The sequence below is a fragment of the Artibeus jamaicensis genome, unplaced genomic scaffold (genome assembly GCF_021234435.1).
Source record: "Artibeus jamaicensis isolate MK-2021 breed Jamaican fruit bat unplaced genomic scaffold, CSHL_Jam_final contig_233, whole genome shotgun sequence".
Lineage (NCBI taxonomy): Eukaryota > Metazoa > Chordata > Mammalia > Chiroptera > Phyllostomidae > Artibeus > Artibeus jamaicensis.
Window position 1 is genome coordinate 22,425,508 of NW_026521486.1, and position 18,060 is coordinate 22,443,567.

The following is an 18,060-nucleotide window of genomic DNA, read 5'->3' on the forward strand; positions in this document are numbered from 1 at the left end:
TCTAAATTCTGACTTGCAAAGTTGAAGATGTCATGCTTAGTGAAGAAAGTAGTTTTCAAGAGAATAGAATGCGTGTCCCTGGCCCGGTGGCTCAGTTGGTCAGAGCACCAGCCCAACACACCAGGGTCGTGGACTCGATCTCCCATCGAGGCACGTACAAGAAACCAGCAGTGAATGCCTAAATAAGCGGAACAATTTGATACCTCTCTCTAAAATCAATTACTTTTTAATAAAAAAAATACATGGTATAATCCTGTCACAAAGTATATATATATCCATTAAAATTCACACCTAGTGCTCGCTTCAGCAGCACATATACTAGAATTGGAACGATAGAGATTAGCACGGCTCCTGTGCAGGGAAGACACACAAATTTATGAAGAGTTAAAAAAAAAAGTACTTGTAAAACCACCCATATACAATAGCTGCAGAAAGTGTTTATCATTGAATAGATCTTTTTAGTAGATTATTATGTAGTTCTTAAATTTGTTTTTAATAGCAAGTTTCTTTTCATTTTACAAGCAGAACGTACAATTTTATTAAAAGATAAATCAAAAATGTTCGTTGGCCCTGGCTGGTGTAGCTCAGTGGATTGAGCATTGGCTGTGAACCAGAGTCGCTGGTCGATTCCCAGTCAGGGCACATGCCCGGGTTGCAGACCAGGTCCCCAGTAGGGGTCACGTGAGTGGCAACCACACATGGATGTTCCTCTCCCTCTTCCTCCTTCCCTTTCCCTCTAAAAATAAATATAAAAAATATTTTTTTAATGGTCTTTTCTTCCTTGATTTAATTTTGCTATTTGCTGCCTTAGGTTTTTTTTTCAATCTTTTCTTTCCTTTTCTTCTCCAGTATCCAGCATGATGCTTTGAAGGTGTCCACTTTGCTCCTCTAAACGTTCCTTAGTTCTTAGCCCCACCCTTGCCTGTTCCCAGTGTCTAATAAACCGAAGTTCATGCAGAACACAAGCAGTTAAGCAGGGCTGTGAAGAATTGCTCCATGACAGGAGCAAGTACTGCAGAGCGAAACTGACGTTTCCTGGGCTCAGTCACTTTGTAGTAATAGTTTGTTTTCCCAAGTTTCTAGGCTCTGGTTCACCATTTAGTATTTCCTCAAAATTTTTGTCTACTCTGTGCATTTAGTTAGAGCCAAACACTTTGTAAAAATGTTAGTGACAAATTTTCTTAAAAAAAAAAAAAGCTGTAGCCCTGGCTGGTGTAGCTCAGTGGATTGAGCATGAGCTGCAAACCAAAGGGTCACCAGTTTGATTCCCAGTCAGGGCACATGCCTCGGTTCCCAGGCAGGCCAGGTTCCCAGTGGGGGCCACCTGAAAGGCAACCACACATGGATGTTTCTCTCCCTCTTTCTCCCTCTCTTCCTCTCTTTCTAAAAATAAATAAAAATTTTAAAAAGCTGTAGTTTAATCTACTTTCATTTAATCTTTTATTCATACATTCAAAATTTAAGTGAAAAAGGCAGGTGGCAGGAACAGATGGATGTTTCTCAAAGTCACAACTGAATCTGCCCTTGAATTGTAAGACTAAAAACTGGCGACTTAAAGAATGGCATTTCGTATACTGTTTTTGTAGTTAATAAACTGTTTTGTTTGTTATCTACTTGGTTCATAATACAATGCTTGGCACAAACAGACACCTGACGGTTGAAAGGAACAGCATGTTGTCCTTCGGTCTTGGCAGACATGAATTATCCTGCCTTCCTTTTCTTCTGTGAAATGTCTAGGTAATTGGATTGGATGACATTATAGAGCAATATTGGAAAATTGGGAGAACCGTGAAGAAAACCTACTCTGGTTATTCTCTGCATCCCTGATGCTTCGGAGACCCGGAGGTTTCCATGGAGCCAAAAGTCATGAATGAAAAGTGCTCCCACAGTCCAATCAACCGGGGACAAGCCTGGGTGGGTAAAGGGCAGTAAAAAAGGGTTTATTAGTGTAAGTTATAGGGGACTGCTTAGATTCTTCTAAGATGAGAACATAGTTTACCTGAAAAAAAAAATTATATTTCAAACTAGCCCTAGCGTTTACTTATATATTGGTCTCTGATCCATTTTTTTTCCGTCTTAACATACTTATCAAGTCATACATTAAAATGACACATTAAATTCTGCTGTGTAGTTGGATCTATGAATTTAAATGTCAAAAAATAAAAACATTTTATTTTTAAAATGCTTAAAAATAAGCTTATTTCAACATAGTTACTTCTGGCAGGGTGTAACTTCACTGAATGAAGAAAAGCAGCCACAGAACGTCCTGTGTGATGTTCATTCTGGGGCTGCACCCCAGCGTTTGCCTCTCCCGGCTGCCTCCACACCCAAGAGCTCCGCTCCTCACTTTCCAAATCCTGCAGATGTGCCACTGTTCACTGAAAATAGGCACAGATTTTGTTTCAATATTACACATACCAGGAGGATGAAAATTTGTTCAGGTTAGTCAGTCATCTGTCATATCCTTGCTTTTTCTTTACTCATTTATGAAATAACAGTCTCCCCAGTGGCTAGAGAAAATTTCAGTTAAAATTCCCCCCATCAAAAATGCAGTAAATACCCATGTTGAGCAGATTTGTACTCATTAGATCACTGGGTGAAAGAAAGTAGGATAGAGCCAACTAATGGGAAAATGGATGTTTTATTTATTTGTATTTAAACTTATGAGCCAACCAGCCAAACTGGTAATATGATGATACAGCAAAATACAAAACATCTATCACAAATACTTGAGTAATAAATTGGGGTTGGTAGTAAAACAGCAAAAGGGGCAGAGGAAATCAGTGAAGTGTATTGGAGCGTAACCTCACTCTCCTGAACTGAGGTTTGTAATTGGCCTCCCGATCCCAGAAAACACACATAATCTTTCATTGCACGTCTTTGTACTTTTACTTTCTATTCTTTTTTTTTAGAGAGGGGAAGGGAGGGAGAAAGAGAGAAGCATCAATGTGTGGTTGCTTCTCACGTGGCCCCTTACTGGGGACCTGGCCCACAACCCAGGCATGTGCCCTGACTGGGAATTGAACCTGCAACCCTTCAGTTCGCAGCCCACATTCAATCCACTGAGCTATGCCAGCCAGGGCTACTTTCTATTCTTGAGTTTGAGATTCTACACCCTAGATTAATTCAAAATAGTATTGTATTTGATTATCTATAGCCAGAGGCATCTTATATGTCTATAGCAGCAAGGCTACAGAAATCTGATTAGACTCAGCATACCTCACCCCCACTGCTCCAAGCTGACGTAATAGACATAATGAGAAGCAGCCTGTCGAGGCAGAGATACATGGAAAAATCCCAGGAGAGATACAGCCACTGCCCAGATGGAGACTGAATATACCTGTCGTCACACTGAATGTTCAGATGTTTGTGGAGTCTGGCTGCATATTCACGTAGTAATCGGGGAATAAATCCGTGGGTTGCTGGGTGCTATAATACATAGGGGTTGGCAGTACTGCATCATAGCTTTCCCCAGCAGTTTCCAAGGTGACCTCTAAATCACTGATGGGAGGAGTCTGCTGGAACTGGATCTGGGGCTGCAGGGACTCTTCCCCGTAACTATAGAACTGATTGGTCCAGGCCTGATTGGTCCAGGCCTGGGGGCACCAGGTCTGACTATTGCAGGAATGGTAGTTCCAAGACGGGCTGTTCCAGGAATGGTTGCTGCAAGAGAGGTTACTGCAGGTCTGGTTGCTCCACACTGAAAGGTTTCCAGAAGCGTTCACCAGACATCCCTGGTGATGATAGGAGGAGAAGCCCAGATACTCTGTAGCTGCTGAGCTCATCTGAAAGAGAAGGGTGTGTTAACTGAAAGGGTACAGGAAAACTCAGAACTGTCTGTAACCGGCATTGTCTGCTTCAGCAACAGACAAAACTAAAATGTCATTGAAAGGGAAGAGCAGGAAAAAGGTTTCCTGTTACCTGAGTTAAACGGTTGCTGTTCTTTGGCCAGTTGTACTTCTGCCACCTCTTACATTTCATTCTCTGGTTCTGGAACCAGGTCTTAATCTGCAGGAAAAAAGTGACAGGACAACATAAAATGGTAGTAACGCAGATGTACTGGGGATCAGAATACTATTCACATTTCTCCTCCCTGACAACTACAACTATCTAAAGCTCAGGAACAAAATTTTAATTTCTGGAAGTCTGTCTAAAAACAGATGGCAAACCTATTAACCTGAAAGTGCACATTGAAATGTCTACTCATCTTTCTTTAGTTTACTCATGCCATTAGTCAGCCCTAATCTGTTTGCAATAAAAAAGCCCCCTCCCCATGAACACATCACATACCATACTTTGCTTTGTATAATGTGCACTTTTGCCCAAATTCTTGAGGGAAAATAAAGGATGCACATTATACATGGGTTGTACTAATTCCATATCTATATAAATGTTTTTAATTATTCTATTTATGCTTATGTGTTAAAAGTGTAACTCTAAAAAACATCCTGGCTGGTATGGCTCAGTGATTTGTCAGCCTATGAACCAAAGGGCAGCTGATTCGATTCCCAGTCGGGACACACGCCTGGATTGTTGGCCAGGTCTCCAGTGGGGAGTTCGCAAGAGGCAATCACACATTGATGTTTCTCTCCCTCTCTGCCATCCTTCCCCTCTCTCTAAAAATAAATAAAACCTGTAAAAAAAAGTATAACTCTAGAAAGTAATAATGATATCCATACGCAAAATAACAGCCCGGAATATGATAATCAATTTTGTTATAAAAAATTTCTTGTACATCGCATCTGTTCTTTTATTTTTGTACTTATTTGTTACACAAAATTTCTTGTACCATAATATGTTCAAAAGTAAATGCTAAAATTCCTTTATAGCCCTGGCTGGTGTAGCTCAGTGGATTGAGCACGGGCCTGCGAAACAAAAGATTACGGTTCGATTCCCAGTCAAGGGCACATGCCTGGGTTGCAGGCCAGTTCCCAGCAGGGGACACACGAAAGGCAACCATACACTGATGTTTCTCTCCTTCTCTCCTTCCCTTCCTCTCTAAAGATAAATAAATAAAATTTATTTTAAAAAAAAAGCAAGTATCTAAATATAAATAAATGAATCAATAATTAAAAGGAAAGGTTTCCTCCCTGAATGAGTGCGCATTATACACGGGACCACTTTATTCATGGAAAAATGCAGCACTTCATGATGATGGGGGCATTTTAACTCAGGAATTATGAAACGCACAACTAGGACAGTTAGAAAATATCAAGTTATATGGCAGGACACCATACACTAAAATTCCACATGGTTTGTAAACTTAGGTTAGGAAATGAGATCACGGAAGGACCAGACGGTGTGTATACACACATACACACGTGTAAAATAAGGCCGTGGACTGGAGGCCTTTCTAAGTACGGAACCACAGATAGAAAACGATAAAACATTTTACTGAGTAAAATGCCAAACACGTGTATGAAAAAAGAGACGTGTGTGAAAAATGATTAACCTTATTAGTAATCAAATGCAAACAGATAAAAACAAAAGATGCAATTTTTATTTTAAGGAAAACCAGTTTTGGTCAGGGGCTCTCCTAACCTGGAAGACGAAAGTATGTACCTCTTTCGATTAAAGCAAAATTGGTGACATTTTCACAATTTTGATTTGTGCAACAGGGAAAATTGTCAAACAAATTAGATACATTCCCACAGAAAACTGTTTAATGAAAAGAAAGATGGTTATGAAACATTAACAAAAACATTTCATTCTCATATTAAATTGTGGGTGGTACATAAAAACAAAGGGCACAGAAAGATGCTAGCAATGCTTAGCCATTAGTCAGTCATTAGCTTTATTTTTTTAAATTTCTTATTGCAGAGAAAACAACCCAAACCACCTTACCTGTTTGTAGCTAAGGTTCAGGACGTTGGAAAGTTCTTGCATCTGCTGGAGGCTGAGATACTTCTGTCTCTGAAATCTCTCATTGAGCACACAGAGCTGGGTCTGTGAGAAGACGGTTCTGACCTTCTGTTTCCTGACCTGGCCCTTTTCCTCCTTCGCTACATTGTCCTCTATGGAAATGGGCAGTATTATGTTGGGGCTGGTGGAAGAATCAGGGCTGTTCTGAATAAGCAGGTCCATGGAGGAAGGAAGGGGAGAGACTGTTGGGAATAAAAACGACACTTTTCTCTGAAGCCTTTTAAATACTAATACGCATATTTATTTTCAAAGCATTTTTAAGGTCTTCACAACCTCAGAGCTAGGTAGGAACAAATAATTTCTAAGTAACCTGAATAATATGCCAACCTTTGTACAGTTCAGTAAGTGTATCAGTGTTATCGTTTTGCATGCAATGGTCCTGGCTAATCCTAATGAACTTGGCTAATATTGCTGGGGAACAGAGTGGGATTCAAACCTCTGGGACGACACCCTGGCTGTTCATAAAAGTCAAAATGGATTACTTGACTCCTGCCTACTGTCCCTTCATAACTTCCTTTAATAATCTTAATACCTACATAATTTTTTAAACTGATGATCAGCTTTTCCCAGCCGGTGCTGTGCCATGGGCATGTCTCAAGACAAATGACACAAGTGACAAAGACTGGGGGCAAGAGCAAACCCCATCACAAGAAGCAAAACTCTGAGCTGGGGCATCCTGCTGCCAGCGCTCAGATTGGCCCCACTGCATACACACAGTCCACGTGTGGGGAGGCAACAAGGAGTACCACCTGTGCCTTGAGGCTGGTTGTGAGCAGCTTCTCCTGGGGCTCCAAGTGTTCTCCATGCAGAACAAAGATTACTGATGTTGTCTGCAATGCACCCAACAACAAGCTAGTCTGTATCAAGACTCTAGTATAAAGTCTGCTTGGTGCCCTGGCTTGTGTGGCTCAGTGGGTTGAGTGCCGGCCTGCCAAGCAAAGGGTCACCGGTTTGATTCCCAGTCAGGGCTCATGCCTGGATTGCAGGCTAGGTCTCTAAGAGGGGGCATGCAAGAAGCAACCGCACATTGCCGTTTCTCTCCTCTTCTCCCTCCCACACCCTCTAAAAATAACAAAATAACTGCATTGTACTCATTGGCCACACAGCAGACAGTGGAAATCCCACTGGGCACTGCCCTGGGCTGCAAGAAGGGCGGCAAATTGAATCCTAAGAAGGAAGAGAATTTATTTTTTATTTTTAAAGATTTTATTTATTTATCTTTACAGGGGAAGGGAAGGAGAGGAGGAGAGAAATATCAATGTATGGTTGCCTCTTGTGAGTCCCCTGCTGGGTACTGGCCTGCAACCCAGGCATGTGCCCTGACTGGGAAGGAAGAGAATTTAAACATGATCAAAGAAAATTCAGAAGAAATATGATGAAAGGAAAAAGAATTCCAAAATCAGCAGTCTTCTTGAGGAGCAATACCAATGGGCAAGCTGCCTGTGTGCATCGCTCCAGGACCAGGCCAGTGTGGCCGAGCAGGAGGGCAGGGAGCTGGGGCTGCAGCTGAAGAAAATCAAGGCCTGGGACAGCAAATGAATGCTCCTCCCTCCCATCTCAGCTCAGGTAACAAAGGTATTTAATCCAAAAGATAAATAAACAACTAAACCAATGATCAGATTCTGGGAATCCTATACCATCAGCAATTACAACCCATTACTGAATACCACAACCAACAGGAGATGTGATGTTTGATAGGCTTCTGTTCCGACCCAGACTTTCTTAGCTCTGCAACCTCATCTCCAATATTATTCCTCCCTCAGTCAGTTTCTTCATTGACTGAATGAGGTAATAGACAAAAATGGTCTAGCACAGGACTTGGGTATATTGACTTTGTAATATATTTCCTGTATTACCTACATTTAGGTAGGCACTTTGAGTCTTTTCTGCACTAAGGAATTCCCAGTTCTCCTACTCATGATATAAATGCACAGGCTTTAAAAGGCAAGCACTCGCCCTAGGTGGTGTGGCTCAGTGGGCTGAGTGCTGGCCTGCAAACCAAAGGGTGGCCGTTTGGATGCCCAGTGTAGGGCAAAGGCCTGGGTTGCAGGCCAGTTCCCAGTAGGAGGCGCGTGAGAGGCAACTACACGTTGATGTTTCTCTCCCTCTCTTTCTCCCTCCCTTCCCCTCTCTAAAAATAAATAAGTAAAATCTTTTTTTTAAAGGCAAAAAAATTCACAATCTTGTGCTTCTTGCAAACAGATCTAAGAAGGAAAGCCCTCAACTAATGACTAGAAGTGGGGCAAGTTTTAAAAATTAACCACCTACACAAACTTGTACTTGGCTTGTAACAGAGGACTTGCCCACCTGCTATTTCTCGCACAATCCAGCACTGTTTTTTCAATGTTGAAATTATCAAAGGACATTAACACAAAGTTTAAGGCAACAGGATAGCATTAAAGCCCAGCACTCAAACATAGTTATAACTCTTCCATGACTTAAGTTTTACTGTTGTAATAAGTTTCTATGCTAATTTTTACACTATGTTAAAAATGGCATTCTTGGCTCTAAAAGTTGATTTACCTTTTCATTTCTAACAGAATGATTTCCAAAAAGGTGTTGCTGCCTTTAAGTATCCCAGGCACCTCCCACCCACCATTATTTGGAAGCCTAGGTGCTAGAGTGTATAGGTTTTGAAGCCAGACTGGATTTTAATTCCCAACTCCAGCCACTTTGACTGTCAGCAGACTAAACCTTCTGGAATTATCTACCCTAATGCAAACACTTCCTTGGGACTTAAGAGATTTGAGATAGCATGTGGTCACAGAACTTTCCACGAACTCCCATACATCCAGAGGGTGGGAGAAACGCCAGCCTGCTACTGTCGTGGAAAGTAGAACATTTCAACAAGGTGAGATTCATGTAACCAGCCAAGCCACCTCTGGCATTCCTGGAGATGGACCAGGAAGGTGATGCTCACCAGCGACAACCCTGCCCCCACAAGCCCCCCAAACTGTGATGTTCGTTACCACCTCTGGCTTAGAAACATTTCCTATTACCGTGTGCCTGGCACAATGTTCTGATTCATGCATCAGCTCATTTATCACAACACATTTGTTTCCACAGTGTCTACACACAGAAATTCTCAAATGCCCAGTATGCAGTTGAACTGCCGCATCCCATGCTCCTAGTCTCAGTCCACAACCCCTGACACCTGGGACGCAGGTGAAAGGGCACACATGCTACATTACAACGGAAAGAGAGGTGTCACGAAGATTAATAAACAGATGACACCTGTTGCTGTTAGTGGGTGTAATTGCTCACAGGAGGGAAAGGATGACCCTTACCCGCTTGTCCTCCTTCCTCTCTCCCTGAAGGAACTCAGGCTTTCAAGGATTCAACTTTTTCTTACCAGTCTCTGTGTGGAGTGTCTCAGCAGATGACATAGGCAAGGATGCATAGTCTTTGTCAGGCTCATAAACCTCAGGCAGTGGCGAAGGTTCCCTAGAACTGGACGCTTCAGGGCAGGGCAGGCTTTGGGGAGAAGCCGAATCCACACTCATGCTGTCGAGATGAAGGAGAAAAACACGTCAGGAAGCAGATGGTAAGGTAGAAGAGCTTAGAGAAATACGAAGATAGCCAGGTGTAAAAGTATCAAAAAGGATGAAGTGAGTCACCTTACTTGTAACCAGAGCCAACCAACCCAACCTAGGAAAAGGTGGAAACGTTGGGAGCTCGAGATTTATAAGGGAGGCTCAGCCGCATTCAGACCCGCCCCTCCTGGCCCCACACCCACACACACCCTCTCCAAATCTCAGTTAATCCCGTCTGCCAGTCTCCCCAAGGCCATTGTAATGCAAAAGGTAGCTGCGGAATAACCCAGACTGGGTGGGGAACGCGAAAACTGGGGCCACAGACACAATAAACCCCGTAATGAAACAAACGCTTCTTAATTCATCACTTTTCTACCTTTTAAAATCAAAGGTGTACTTCCAATTCCTGAGGCTATGTCAGGTGAATGCAACTCCCACTAGGACAATTACTTTCTTGATTTCTGGACCCCTAGAAATTGGGCGAGTTATGCAGAAACTTCAACTTCCTCAGTTTACCTCTTTGACTCACCCTGAGGTCGAAATAAAACACATTGTGTGTTGTTAAGGCTTCAATTGATGTTAAAAATAGTACTTGTTTGCAACTTCCACTGAAGTTGCTTCTTGTTTTTATTTTATTTTTTTTTAGCTTTCAGAAAGACAGCCTAGTCTTTCCAACGGGACTGTTGTCTTGTTTTCCGGAAAGAAGCTGCGATCTGCTAACCTAAGATGCTTGGGTGTCCCGGTAGTAATTATGCACATACCACTTCCATGGAAGATTTTTTAGTTTGCTTACACATGTTACTGAATAGAATTTTGGTTCAGCCACTTTAAAAAGTCTCAATTTTCTCATCAGTAGATAGGGACAAAAGTACCTTCTCTGTGTTGTTGTAAAAATTAAATAAAGATAAATGCAATATTTGACACAACAGTGACCTACAAACAGTGGCTGTTCGTAGAAATTCTATCAGAATCCTGTGCCCATGACCTTCCAGTTTGAAATTATCTTTTGTCGGGATTTTTATTCTAATCCAATGGAAAACATGATAGAATGAAACCACAACCTTTTAATTTTACCGGGGGCATTACTAGATGTAAAATAATGAAATTTACTGACCAACCTATTGAAAAGAGGGAATTAAAGAAGAACATCCTCTAGACAAATGATATTCCTGTAATGGACTTGCCGAAGTGTTTGTGATAGGTTCCTTTTAGAGTCAATGTTTGCCTTCCTGTCTATCCCTCTTTCCCAAGCAGTCATAATTTTATGGCCTTTTCCCCTCCTTCTTGGCTCTTTCTTTAATCAGTTTTTTCTTCTCTAGCCTGGCAATTCAGTCAGATCCTTCAACCCTACTCCATCCTCACACTCTTCTTTTGTTGGAACGTCTTCCAAAGAAACAGTTGTTAGAGTGGGTTCCAGCACTAACATATTTATGACAAAGATAACAGTCCACAGCTTTCAATTTCCCTACCCACTTGCAAATCCAACATTTAAGAAACTTGAGATTTCTTCCCCTTTTTCAACCTCCCATCCCTAAAACTAAACCCTTAGCAAATCCCTGTCACGTGTTTTTCTAAGATATAACTCTTAACCAATCCCCTCCGTGCACTTGGCTTCTTGGGTCTCCACCTAGAGCCACTGGCTTTGCGGCCCTGAAAGCTGATTTTTGTTCTGGTTGTCCATTGGACAACCAGATGGACAAGCTTGTCCGATGCTTGTACTGGTTCTAATCCAGTACAAGCTGATTTTTGTTCACGATGCAAAGATGTCAACTTGTGAGCGTAGGAATATTGCCCAAGTCCAAATGAGGGGATGAAATGTTAAGTGATCTTTTCTTCCCTTTTGCAGAGCATCATTCTGGAAAGCAAGGGTCTGGAATAGGGGAGCCAAAGAGAGGGTACATGGAAAGACTTTGTGCTTTAGGCAGATACTCTCTGTCTCATTAGAAATAGGATATGAGCCCTGGCCAGGTAGCTCAGCTGGTTAGAGCATCATCTGATACACCAAGGGTGAGGGTTCCATCCCCAGTCAGGGCACGTTCAAGAGGCAATCAGTGAATGCATAAGTGATTGGAAAAAACAACAAATTGATGTTTCTCTCTTTCTCCCTTCCTCTCATTCTCTCGCTCAAAAAAAAAAAAAATCAAGTAAAAAAAAGAAATAGGATAAGATTTCTTTAAAAGAGGGAATGCAAAGTTATGGATGTTAACCAATTATGGTAATCATTTATTGACATGTACATATATCAGATTATTCTGCTGTAAACTTTAATATAATGTTATATGTCAATTTACATCTCAATAAAACTGGGATAAAAGTAAGTAAGGGGGAACACCTTACTTCCTGGCTCTCATTTAGCAGTTTGGTAAATGAGAGCAGTTAAAGCCACCATAGTTCTCTTGCAGTTCTCTAAACTGCAGGTACCAGAAGCTTTGTTCTTTGCTGACGGGGTTCTTTGCATGAAAGACTGGGACAAATTCACCCCATCGTCCGGCCCAAGTCCCATTGTATCCAGTGTAAGAGCCTCCGGAGTGAAAGGTCAAGAGGAAGGGGGTGGTAGCTAGAAGGCAGACTTACTACATTCTTTGACCAGGAAAGCAATTTAAATAAGTTGAGAATTCTTCAGAAGCTGCCGGAGACCTTGGGTTTGTTTGGGTAGGCTGTGTGGGTGGAGGAGGGGTGTGTTGTCATGTGGTAGAGTCCAGGGCCGTGAGTGTGACTGGGATGAAACCCTTATTCTACATTTGACAGGCATACCTTGGGGATACTGCAAGTTCCACTCCAGACCAACACAATGAAACAAATACTGCAATAACATGAGTTACATGATTTTTTGGTTTGCCCACACATAGAAAAGCTACATTCATTCCAGTGTTGCCTGTAAGTATGCAATAGCATTATGTCTAAAATAGAGTGTTTATACCCTAACTTAAAAATACTTTTTGCTAAAAAATGTTAACCATCATCTGACTGTTCAGCATCATAAATCTTTTTAAAAATTCTTTTAAAATTCCTTTTTTAACAGAAGCAACATTGGTTTATAAGAGTGCATAAGTTTCCGGTGTGCAACATTATAATTTGACATCCGCACGTCCTACATCATGCTCACCACCCATCACCACACAGCTGCGTCCCTTTATTCTATTTCTCTTCTTCACGCCGTTCCACTCTACCTAATAAGCCCATTCTATAAGCAACCGTTCCTTGCTGATTATGTATGTACACAGGTACGTGTGTGCATATTTAGTGATTTAATAAACATTTATTGGTCAGGAAATATATTTATTGCTTATTTGTTGAAATTATAGTCAAGAGACCCAAGAGATAAAGAAATGGCCCTGGGTAGTACAAAAACAAATAAACAAACAAACCTGTAAATTTTAAATGAAATCTCCCCTTGTCATTGGTTTACATTGCTCTGGTATTCCTCCTCCTAACCTGGTGGTTTGCTCTCAGTTTCCTTTCTGGTTCTTCCTTATGTCCTGTGTGTCTGAAAGTGTACCAACTCTTAGTTCTCAAACTTCTTTTCCACTTACATTCGCTGCCTGGGTGATCTCATTCTGTCATAGGGCTTTAAATACCATCCACATGCTTTTGACTTTCAAATGTGTATCTTTACCCCAGACCTCCTCCCATATCTCAAGTCTCATATATCCAACCCCTGACTTAACATCTTTACTTGCATTTCTAATGGGCAACACAAAAGTCACCTTTGCAAACCAAACTTCCAATGTTCCTCCCTATACAAGCTCTTTATAGTCTTCTCCATCAGTGGATAACAATTCCAGCTGTTTAGTTGCTCAGGCCAAGATCTTAAAACTATCTTTGTTTACCATGTCATCAAAATATACTTACAATCAGCCCTGGCTGGTGTGGCTCAGTGGACTGAGTGCCGGCTTGCAAACCAAAGTGTTGCCAGTTTGATTCCCAAACATGCTTGGGTTTTGGGCCAGGTCCCCAGTTAGGCATGCATGAGAGGCAGCCACACATTAATGTTTCTCTCCTTCTCTTTCTCCCTTCCTTACTCTCTCTCTAAAATAATCAATCTAAATATATATATATAACCATTTGTGTATATATATATATATATATATACATCTTTCTTTCTTTTAATTTCTTTTAATTTTTGCTTCTTTCTTTTAATTTTTTTCCTCCACGTTTTATTTCCAGTGAGTGATTTTTTTGATCATCACATGGACTAGAGCTCAGAGAACCAGAGGAGCAAGAAATGGTTATTTCTTTTAACATATATTTATTGTGTTACTGCCTGTGTCACAGAAGAGCTGGGGCTTGAAATTACCTCCATCCTCCGGCCAAAGAGTAAGTTTACATTGGCAACCTCTCTGACATAAGCTGCACTTAACTTTCGGAAGTATCACAAGGCTACAAGGGCTACCACCCTGTCCAAACTGCCATCTATCGCCAGGATTATTCTAACAGCCTCCCAATTGATTTCCTGGTTTACACCATCACTGGCCAAAATGAAAAAAAAAAAAAATTTTTTTTAAGACAAGTCTCATCAAACTATTTCTTTGCTCAGAATCTGTCTTCAGCATTCTCACAGTCAGAGGAACAAGTCAAACTACTGAGATTACATGAATGCTCCTCTAGTCTTGTATTGGACCTCTGTCTTGTCTCCTCCCATTCTTCTCAACCCCATGAAGCTGGATTCCTTGCCGATTCAGGAACAAGCCAGCAAAGCTCCAGAATCAGTGTTTTTGCCCTTACTTTTATCTCTTGCTGCTCCATTTTCCCCTCAGAAATCTAACCAGCTTTATCTTTTCCCTCTTTTTAAATCTTTACTATTGTCTTCTCATTGATGTCTCTTATACCCTATCCTCCACTTGGTTATTTTCATAGCATTTATCATCATCTTGCATAATATAAATTCTATCTATCATCTACCTATCTTTATCATCTACCATCAACTATTATCATTTTCTGTCTCCCCACTACTACTAAAATATGTTACATGAGGGCAACTATTTTAATATTCGTCTGTTTTGTTCAGAGCAGTATCCCCAGCCCTGGGAGAGTGTGGTCCAAAGGCCAGCACCATCGGCCTTGCCCAGAATCTTGTTAGGGACACAAGAGGATGGGCTTTATCACGGACGGACTCTCATGAACAGGAATCTCTGGTGGAGGTCACTGGAAATCTGTGTTTTAAAAGTTCTCCAATTGATTTTTTTCACTTGTTATTGTTTAAGAACTATGATTGCAGGAAAATACTAGGCAAATAGTACTGCTTTGTGTTACTTGTACATGAAGGAATGAGTTTAAATAAAATCTGGAACTTTATAAGCAAGTAAATAGAGGGTGAGTGCCATTTCCTTACATTTAAATATTAAGTTTTACTTCGGTGTGATACATAAAATAACTTTTGTGGGCCCAGAGAAGAAAAATTCACTTGATTTGAACCCCCAAAATAAGTGCATATGCTTCCCTGACTGTTGTGGCTCAGTTGGTTGGGGATCCTCCTGCAAAGCAAAGGGTCACCAGTTTGAATCCCAGCCAGGGCACATGCCCGGGTCGTGGGTTCTGTGCCCGGTCGGGGAGAATGCAGGAGTTCTCTCTCGTGTCAATGTCTCTTTCCCTCTCTCCCTCCCTCCCTTTCCTTCTCTTGAAAAAGAGATATATAAAATCTTACGAGAAATTTATTTGCTGAGATGGACTCCCCCTGATCAATCGAGGGTCCAAATTTTACAAATAATCAGAGTCTAGCAGCCATTTCCTGGCAGGTAGTCTGGGCACTAGGAAGAACCTCAGACCTTACCATTAGCACAAGTTCTGAAGTTCAATGAAAAATGCACCTAAAAGAACAACACGTGAGATATCATTGACATATTCCACCATCCAAACCTTTACTTAGTAAATTAGTAACTATGTCATAGTAGTTTTATTTTCTAACTCTTTTCCAGTCTGTCCCCTAGATGTTCGACATCGATCCCTAGACCCCAGTGAGGGGATCACCTCTTGCCCAGACTGCACCAGCTCGATGGACCTGCAATTCAGCCGTGTCTTCCCCTACTGAAGTCTTCTCTAAGTAGGCTCCCAGTCTGCTCTCGGCCTGCTTCTCAAGCCCATTTGAGGCTTTGGCAAATTGCTCTACACAAGCAATCCCCCCTGCCTTGAATGCTTTTCTCCCCTCTCTTTGTTTGGTTCATTTTTGTTATCTTTCTTTTTTTTTTCAATTTTTATTTCATTTTATTTTATCCTCATCCAAGGACATCCCCCATTGATTTTAGGGGGAAGGGAGGGTGAGAGAGGGAAAGAAATATTGATGTGAGAGAGAAACTTCAATTGATTGCCTCTCGAACACTCTCTGACTGGGACCCCACAACCTAGACATGTGCCCTGACTGGGAATTGAACTCAGGACTCTTCAACCTTTCCGTTTACATGAAAAGATGCTCCAACCAACTGAGCCACACCAGCCAGAGCTCCCGTCTTAGGTGTCTTTCCAGACCCAGATCAGGTGTGACCTTGTATAATCCCTCTTCTCTCAGTGAATTAGGTGCCCTTCTTCTATGCCCAACTCCCTTTACAGCATTTGTAATTTTACACTTGAGTCACAGTTTTGTGTGTCTGGATTCCCAGCGTGGAATAAAAATTCCTTGAGGGTCTGGCTCCTTACGACCACAACCTAGTGCTAGCACTGCATAGTCCACGGTCCCAACTTTCCCGCCACAGTTGGCATCACCTGGAGCTTTTTTGAAATGCAAATCCTTGGGCTGGGTGTTGCCTTAGACCTACTGAATCCAAATTCCTGGAAGTGGGGCCCAGGAGTCTTGTCTTTTAAAAAGATCTAGTTCAGCCGTGGCTGGATAGCTCAGCCGGTTAGAAAATGATCCCAAGACGCCAACATTGCTGGCCACATTCAGGGCACGTTCCAGAATCAAGCAATGAATGTCAGAAACCATGTTTTGCTGTGTATAATGTGCATTTTTTTTTGCCCAAATTTTTGAGGGAAAAATAAGGATGTGCATTATACATGGATAGTACCAATTTGGAATCTATATAAATGTTTCTAATTATTTTATTTATGCTATGTGTTAAAAGTGTAACTATAGAAAGTAATAATGATATCTGTATGCAAAATAATACCCTGGAATATGATCATTAGTTTTGTTTCTGAATATAAATAAGTAAAAAATAGAATTAAAAAATAAAAACAAAAGATTTTCTTCCTGAAAGCTTGGGCCAAAAACATGGTTGCACATTATACATTGGGAGCACACTCACTGTGCACAGCAAAATATGGTCAGTGTGGTGTGGGGGAGGGGTTAAAAGTATGGTCAGTGAAACAACAAGTTGATGTCTCTCTTGAAAATCAACCAATAAAAATGTTTTTAAAAAGAATTCAAGATCAGTTAAAAAAAATCTCTAATTCTTATACACCTTAAATTTTGAGAAGCACTGCTTTGGAATACAGTGTGAGACAGAAAGAAAAATGTTCAGTACTTATTTTTTAATTAATAATTTAGCTCCCATGGCTAAAACAATGATATTCAGAATATTGGGGAATTGTAAGAACTCTCTAAAACAAACAAAACCGCAAATTTCTTTCTTGTGGTTCAGTTTTAGATTTGTCAGATCTTACTCTGACTAAAGGTTTATGATATTTAAGAACTAAATTATTACGTGTACCAAATTCTAAGTTCTCATGAAGAGTTCAGAAACCATCAAGCTGAGTGGTCAGAGTACTTTTTTTTTTTTTTAAGCATGCAAGAATTTATTTAGGGGAAATGCCTATCGTGGAGCAAATTAGGAAGGAGCTTAAAAGGCTGGAGAGCCACAGCGGATCACGAAGCAAGTCTGACCCCAAGTGAAGGAGAGAGGAAGAGAGGGAGACTAAATAGAAACATCCTAGACTGCCTGAAAGTCTAAGCAGGTTTCAGCAAAGCCATCTGGGAGTGCTGGAGCCAAAGTCAACCACCACAGGAGTCCTAGTATACTTCCATACTTTGTCATTGGCTGGATGAATTGTCAGAGTTTTGACCCTGAGCAGCACTAGGGACATCAGGGTATTGCTCCCTTTTTCCCACCTTACCCTCAGGGCATCTTTGACTCAATGTAAAGAGAGATTTCTTTTCCCGCTATTAGGTTCTCCCCCCCTCTGGGGGAGGGGGAGAACATCTGGAAAAGTCTACCAAATCTGAGTAAATGTTTAAAATGGTTCTAGAATGATCTGATATTCTTGACCTAGAGGTGAACACAACTTCTCTGTTTATCAGTAGGTATTAGAGAATGAGGAAGAAGAACTTAGAAAAGTAGTTAAGCCCTGGCTGGTGTGGCTCAGTGGATTGAGTGCTGGACTGTGAAGCAGAGGGTCGCTGGTTTGATTCCCAGTCAGGGCACATGCCTGGGTTGTAGGTCAGGTTCCCCAGAGTGGGGAAGACAAGAGGCAACCACACATTGATGTTTCTCTCCCGGTCTTTCTCCCTCCCTTTCACTTTGTCTTAAAAAAAAAAAGAAAAGAAAAGTAGTTGACTGAGGGAGTTGAGTGAGGTGAGGTGACAGTGTTTGTGACAAGAAGAAAGGGACATCTAGCACCTTAGTTGCTCTGATTTGCTGGTAGTGGGATGAAATAAAGGTATTAATACTAATAA

General features: G+C 41.3%; 1 protein-coding gene, 1 non-coding gene and 1 pseudogene across 2 annotated transcripts; 2 read left to right on the forward strand and 1 right to left on the reverse strand.

The window, feature by feature from the left end:
- Positions 1-294: 294 nt before the first annotated feature.
- LOC119065756 (U6 spliceosomal RNA) lies at positions 295-396 on the forward strand. Its single transcript, XR_005085644.2, has one exon. It is a non-coding gene; the product is annotated as a U6 spliceosomal RNA (small nuclear RNA).
- Positions 397-3,359: 2,963 nt separating this feature from the next.
- NANOG (Nanog homeobox) lies at positions 3,360-9,425 on the reverse strand. The gene is made up of 4 exons (XM_037167836.2): positions 9,275-9,425; positions 5,845-6,104; positions 3,922-4,008; positions 3,360-3,785 (listed from the first exon to the last, which is right to left on the reverse strand). Exons 1-4 carry the CDS (start codon positions 9,423-9,425, stop codon positions 3,360-3,362), a joined length of 924 nt encoding a protein of 307 aa, XP_037023731.2.
- On the forward strand, positions 6,506-7,461 carry LOC128626883 (40S ribosomal protein S8-like; annotated as a pseudogene).
- Positions 9,426-18,060: the final 8,635 nt, after the last annotated feature.